This window comes from Mesoplodon bidens (genome assembly GCF_964165515.1).
Source record: "Mesoplodon bidens genome assembly, chromosome: 4".
NCBI lineage: Eukaryota > Metazoa > Chordata > Mammalia > Artiodactyla > Ziphiidae > Mesoplodon > Mesoplodon bidens.
This window is the reverse complement of record NC_138160.1, coordinates 117,363,025-117,370,043: the sequence shown is the minus strand read 5'-3', so window position 1 is coordinate 117,370,043 and position 7,019 is coordinate 117,363,025. Positions and strand designations below refer to the sequence as shown.

General features: G+C 45.1%; 1 protein-coding gene across 1 annotated transcript in view; it reads left to right on the top strand.

The window, feature by feature from the left end:
• Positions 1-488: 488 nt before the first annotated feature.
• The window catches only part of KLHL3 (kelch like family member 3), a gene marked incomplete at both ends in the record, with an annotated part of 108,559 nt that continues 102,028 nt past the window's right edge, over positions 489-7,019 (top strand). Inside the window, one exon of the mRNA XM_081230580.1 lies at positions 489-544. Coding sequence (XP_081086706.1) covers positions 489-544 — 56 coding nt within the window. The remainder of the gene's footprint in view (positions 545-7,019) is intronic.

Genomic DNA, 7,019 nt, shown 5'->3' with positions numbered 1-7,019 from the left:
AATCTGACCAGGCAGACGGACTCGTAGTGTATGGGGGCAGGGGAGGAGGTGGGGGCCCGTATTTCTTGGGCTAGTGAGGAACTGCCTGAGTCTTTGCAGTCTAGGCAGAGGAGGCAGGAGGCACTGGGGTGGGCTAGTCGCCTGGGCTGGGGTTGCCTGGGCAGATGTGGAAGCGGCTGGAAAGGTGGCACTGTACTTGGGTTGCTGGCGCTGCGCTGTTCCTAGGAGACGGAGAAGCAGCAAGCCTGTGGGGGAGGGGGAGCAAGTGGGTTGCTGCTTTTAGCAGCTGAAAGGGCTGCAGGGAGCTCTGGGTAAGACATTTTCTGCTGCTGCTGCTTCTGCGGTAGAAGCTGCTGCGAGTAAGTCAGAGGAAGGAGGATCAAGAGGGGAGGAGGCTTCATTTGCAGCCATGCTGAATCACTGTTGCTGATCAGATCTCCCGCTGGTTGGCTGGGAGAACCGAGAACAGGGCTAGGATCCTCCAGTGCATGCACAGCTCAGCGGCTGCCACCCTGGCTGGGCCTCACACAATGGACGGTGAAAGGTATGTTATGTATAAGTGTGTGCGTGCACGCACGCGCGTGCGCGCGCCTGAGTGTGTACGTGTGTGTGTGTGTGTGTGTGTGTGTGCGCTCTCGGTGCAGCCACCAGCTTTGCGTTGGCATTGGTTAGACAGGGTTGGAAGACTTGGTCACTGATGGATCCCAGCGGGCAGCAGAGTCAGAGCAGGAAAGCCCCTTTCCCCAGAGATCTGGCTTCCACAGAGGCAGGTCTGGGTTTGCTGGGCAGCGGAGCACCCTGAAAGAAGGGACTTCCTGGCCGGTGTTCGGGAATAGTTTCAGCATGGGCAGAATCAGGCTGTTTCAAGGAGGCGTCTCCCTTTCCTGGCTACTTTCCCAGGGTGGTTTTTCTTTGGTGGGGGGTTTTTGATATCATAGCAGGGCTGGTCTGACACAGAGTACTTGCATTTTCACTCTGAAGTGCTCAAGTCGTCAACACGCACGCCAGGCTGATGTCTTTCCTAACTCTGTGTGTGTGTGTGTGTGTGTGTGTGTGTGCATGTACCTGTATACACACACAAGTTCAAGTGAGAAGGAGAGAAATCCATTCAGGTGACACTTGCTCTGAACTGACTTCCATTTGCATTGAAAAGTTTACAAATTATACTGGAAGTTATATTCTTTAGAGAAACTTGCTCCTTCCATCAGGGGTTTCTTTATGAAATAGAAATTAACAGATGGGAATTTAAGTATTTCTGTTGAGCTGGATCTAACTAGCGAGGGATTGTTTCCTGGCAGGCACATGCATTTTAATAAATTTTAAGCTGTTATCTGAGGATCTGATTCTTTCATCGTGAAGGTGCTCAGTGTGGTGCAGGGGCGGGTCATTCCTCTGTATGCTAAAACGTCCCCTCTTCATTCTGTGGGTCTGCGGCTGGTAGAGAACAAGGCTTGGCATTTTCCTTGAGGTGAGAAGACTGCAAGAGCGGTCAGGCCATGGCAGTGGACAGCAGAGGAGGGAGGGCTGCTGCTCTGAGTTGCCAGGTTGATTCAGATGGTAACCAGCTGGTTAAATGATAACAGGTTCCACTAAGTCAGCACTGTCTGGAGAGCACCTCAGTACACTTTCTTTTGCATGGATTGTCCCAAATCTTGCCCCATCTCATGGGGCAGAATGATGTCATTAAACATCTCTAGACCCCATTAGAATTGGCATGATTGTTTGGTGTCCTCTTGTCTGAAGAGGCCCCCAGGGATTGTGTTTCTTGATGTGACTCCCAGGAAGAGATTGGGACATTTTAGACTGAGTGTGGTGCTGGTACAGCCTCTCCTTGAGTGCCCTTTGCAACAGGAGCTTAGCGTTGGACTCTGTGTGGCCACTGGCCGACAGAGCATCTGAAAGCCTGCTTCCTTGGGACAGAGGTGCACAGTGTCCCTACCTTCTCTTATTGGTCTGGTAGCCAACAGAGGGCAGCAGTGATGTGAATGGAGGTTTAGAGATTCTAGATTTGCTTACATATTGGGGCTGAAAGGTCCATTTCAAACTAGCAGCAGCAGATCAAAGTACTGCTTCCCAAGCATTTTGGGGTACTTATTGTGTTCTCAGTTCTGTGTTCAGAAATGTAATGAGTCCTTGCCCCCAGGAGCTCTCTTGTTCTTCAACACTCTGGTGCCTCTCAACTGGGATGGCTGACGTCTTTGGCATTACGACACCTAGTTTTTACACATGTTCTTTTAGTTTTTCCTATCAAAGGCAGAGAAATCGAAACCTTGCAGCTTCCAGTGTTCACCAGGTCACCAAGCTCACTACCTTTTGTTCCCACTCCAAGACCAGCTTACCCTGCCAGGCATTCAAGTCTTGTGAAATCTGGCTCCAGTCTCCATTCCCACTGCTCACCCATACCGCTACCAAGAGGTCTGTGGGTCTCTTTTGTGATCACCCATCCTGTACAGTACTTCATCCAGTCTCAGATCCTTAGCTTCCAGAGTTTGTTTTTGCCTGGAATGCCTTTTGCTTCTACCTTTCCAAAAGTTATTCATCTATCAAGGCTGTTTTAAAATTCCACTTTGTCTTGGAAACCTAAGCTTTTCTGGTTCTGGCAGATGTTCTTCCTAATTCCAGTTCCATAGTTGGGTACTGAATAATAGGCCCACCCACAAGTTGTTTCTGTGCTTTTGTTTCATATAAGTCCCCAAACTGGGAGATAGGTCCTCAAGGGCAAGGATGCTGCCTATATCTCTGAATTCTCCACATTAACTACTGTGTGGCTGCACACATAGTAGGTGTTAGATAATTATTTGCTGATTAGCTGATAACTTTTGTGGGATGCTCTGATAACTAAAAAGGAAGCTCATGAGAGAGGCGATTGAAACCTCTGGCCAATAGGTTCATCCTTGGATATCAGCCTTATTATCTCAGCATGGGTAATTGACCCCATGGAATGCTTTGAGGTGGGGGCAGAAGAGGGGGAAGTAGCCTTGTTTCACAAGTACCCTGGGAAACTCAGGGCCAGAGAAGCTGAGTGACTGGCCTAGGATCACATGTCAGACCTCTGGGGACTGGAGGGATCCTGAGTCTGGTTCTTCCACACTTAACCCGCTGAAGCTTAATTGGGGCTGTTTTTAAGCATTAAAAATGTTCAGCCTAGAGATTTCTAATGAACAATTTTCTTTCTTTGTCAAGAGGGTACGAAAATCATGGGCTTTGGGGTAACATAAGCCTGCAGTAAATCTATTTCATAAACTGTATGACCTTGAGTGTGTCACATTTTTTCAGAATTAATTTTTCTTTTCAGTGTAGAGGGACAGTTTCCATATCTCATAGAGTTGTTGTGAAGATCAAAGGAGGCAATTTAGATAAAGCACCTAGTAAGTTTTTCAGGCACAGTGTGAGTACTCAGTAAATGGTAGCTGCTGTTATTGTTGGTGTTCATCTATTGCCCTGTTGTACTCCATGGTTTGTGCTTGGATAGTACCCAGGGCTTATTTTAGGGCCTTCCTATATTTATAATCCAAAGAAGATTTTGTGGGACCATTCCCATGAGAAAATTAGAGAGATCTTATCAGGTCATCATCTCCCATCTGCCTAAACTTGTCTCCTCACAGTAAGATACCACACAGGGCGTGGCACTTCCTCTTGTAGGATTCACCAGCACCTACCTTAGTCCTCCTTTTTATAGACACCCTGAGGCATCTGGATGCTTTTGTGGTTTGGAACCATGAACTGGATACTCCTTTGTTCAGGCCAAAATCTTAAGAAGAAACTGTGAATTTACACTCACCTTTGCAGTATCCCCTAAGCGCTCCAGCTCTCTACAGGACCTTCTGATGCCAAGTTTCCCATCTCCCTCTGTGAAGAATCATTGTGCCTTGATCAGTCAGAGGAAGATGACTTTGTCTTCTATTTTGCATAGGAAAAGGGTCTCCAGCTCTCAGCCACTACAGTGATAAATCGTGTGTGTGTGTGTGTGTGTGTGTGTGTGTGTGTGTATGTGTATAGAGCAGATAGACATGGAAAGTGACAGTAACTCTGGCTACTGGGACTTAATTTAAGTTCTGGAAATCAGCCTTGTGGATGGATTACAATAAATTCCCGACTTATATGAGGTATCTAGAATGGTCAGATTCATAGAGGCAGAAAGTAGAATGGTGGTTGCCAGGGGCTGGGGAGAGAGAAAAATGGGGAGTTATTGCTTAATGGGCATGGAGTTTCAATTTGGGGAAATGAAAAAGTTCTGGAAATGCATGGTTGCACAAGAACATAAATGTACTTAAAGCCTCTGAATTACACTCTTTAAAATGGTTAAAATGGTAAATTTCAAGTTACATATATTTTACCACAGTTACAAAAATTTACAGGCAAAGTCTCTGGCATATCCACAAGAATTGCAGAGAACCACATCTTTTGGAAGAAGCATCACAAAAAGGGGAAGTTGGTTGTCTATTTTTCTTAAAATTGTGGTGGTTTTCTTCATCAGAAGCATCGGGATGCCCCTGATCGTGAGGGGCATTGTGTGCCCAGCAGTGTGCCGTGAACTTGTGTGAGCAGTCCTCAGAGGGAGAATGGCTCGTCCTTATGGAGGAGAGCCTGCTCCTGGAACTCCAAGAACTTATCTTTCCATTCTTGATCAGGAGCAGATAGAGCATATTTTTTGAAAGAACATGACATACACAGCCAATGCTCTCCAAACGCTGAGTTTTGCAGTGCCAGGTGTAACACTGGCAAGACCTAGGGAAGAGCAAATGTTCAGTATCCTAGCCTTTCTCTTTTCCTCTCAGCCCTCTCCCACCCCTAGAAGGCATGGGTGGAAACTTCTGTAGAAATTTTTCGGCATCACTGCTGCCTGAAGCATATGTGCATTTCAACCATGATAAATGAAACCAAATTTTCCATTTTGGAAATACCTTTTGGTGAAGCAAGGTTTTCAACTGCAAGAAAACAAAGTCAGTTGAAAGAAACCTCTTGATTTCCCCACACCCAGATTTGGGTTTTTAGGCTTCTGCTTCTTGCTACGTTTTAGATTGTTAAGACACATCCAGACAAGAACATTTTGGGGTAAGTTTTCTAAAGCAAGTGTTTTATTTGATGAAATTTGCCATTGTAGAATGACCTAATTTTTTTCAAATTCTGGGTAAACCCTAAAACTAGGTTAGACTTAAAAAAGCATTAATGCACTATGTAAAAAATAACTAGAACATGTTTTGTTCTTAGATATTATTTTCCCTATCAAATAAGTTCAATGGTTGTCAAGTTAGAAATCTGTAACTTTTTATAATTTAAAAGGATTTTCAGACTCTCAGCCCAACTTTCCTGGACTTTTCTTTTTAACTTGTGAAAGTCTATTGTAGTCTGTATCAAAACCACACACATGGAAGAGCTCGGCTCTCCTAGTCAAACCAAATAGAAGCTTAGCTTCCAAAAATGCCACATAATGAGGCTGTGTTTTCTTTTAGCCTTTCTCTCTCCTTGTCTCATTCTATCTGTCCGAACTCAAGTATTTCTCTTATGTTTTACATTTTTTATGCAGCCCGCTTAAGAGATTTCCCCCTTGGTTTTGAAGGAAGCTATCTGTGAATTGGACTGTTAGGAATGTGATTAGTAACATACCTGCTCTTGAGCTTGTTTATGAAGGAGCACATTATAAGAATGGCAGCAGCTGCTGGCCAGCTTTGATGCATCATGATGGGCTTGTGTGGAAATTCTAAGTTCTGTATAATTAACAATATCAACTCCCGTACATAATGCAGTTCCCCACAATCAGTGGAGTGAAACAGTGCTATGTCACAGGTCCTAGGGGATTCAGACTTTCATTTAGCCTGGTTTGGCCATACCATGAAGAACCTCAGAGAGTGGATCATAAGGATTGAGCTCCCATTGGCCGATGGGCTGTGGACATTATCCCAAGTCAGTGGACGTTGCTATTAAGAGCATAGGCCCTGGAGTCAGACCTGGGTTTGAGTGTCAGTTCTCTACTTAGTAGTTATGTGGGACTTTTGGACAAGTTTTATCTCAGTGTCTCAGGAGATAATACCTCATAGGGTTGTTCTGAAGATAAAATGAGATAGTAGAGGTAAAGTAAGCTTTCAGTAAATGTTAACTGTTACTGTTACCCAGGAGCTGTAGCCTACTGAAACATATCTTCCCTGTGTCCATGTGTCCTGTTGCCGGGAATCAGCTGATGCTGTGAACTGAGGTGGCACTGTGAAAGTGTAGGAGAATATGGAGCTCTATAGCAGCCTGTGTGTAGGGGGTGTTTCTTGATGACAGGACTGCACCATCACACCCTGAATCCTGCAGCCTGGGTATCTTCAAGTGCCAGGTCCTTCATTCATCCAGATGCAGAAATCTAAATTTGGTCATTTTGGCCTTGAACTTTAGGATTGAGAAATAAGCTAGATCTGCAGTTTGCCCAGAGCCTGGTAGGTTCTGAAATCCTCTCTTGTCAGTTTCCTTTGCTGCCCAGACTTGGGGAAGTGGAGTCATGCTGATGAACTCATCATGACTGAGGTACAGCAGTCAGAGTGTCCCTTTATTAATTTGCGATGAAAAGTATTACTGGCACAATGTTCCTGAGGGCCTGCTACCACTTTCTTGCTTCCTGAAGGAGAACCATGGGGGAGGCCAACTTGATCAAGAGGCTCCATTGCGAGCTGGGGACTGAGTTAGGGCGTTTGAGTGTTTATAGGTTTCAAGTTCCACAACAGGTATCTGACCTGAGGCTGAACCAAATGATTGTCTGATGATTAAATCATATCTTTCATAGATAGTGTTGGATGAGCTGGACCAAGGGCTTTCTCAGTCTGATTCTTTTTTTTCGATTTCCCTTTCTAAAGGACACTTTTGTTGAGGGATTTTAATGCATTCGACATAGTCTTAACTCCGACTCAGAGTTTTGCTGCCCTCTTTAGGTGACTTTGACTCTCTTTATTCTGTCTCATCTATAGCCTGACCATAATGTGCTTGGGCTCTGTGTGTGTGGCCCACGCTGCCTGAACTTTATTTGCATCTCTTGAAGACTT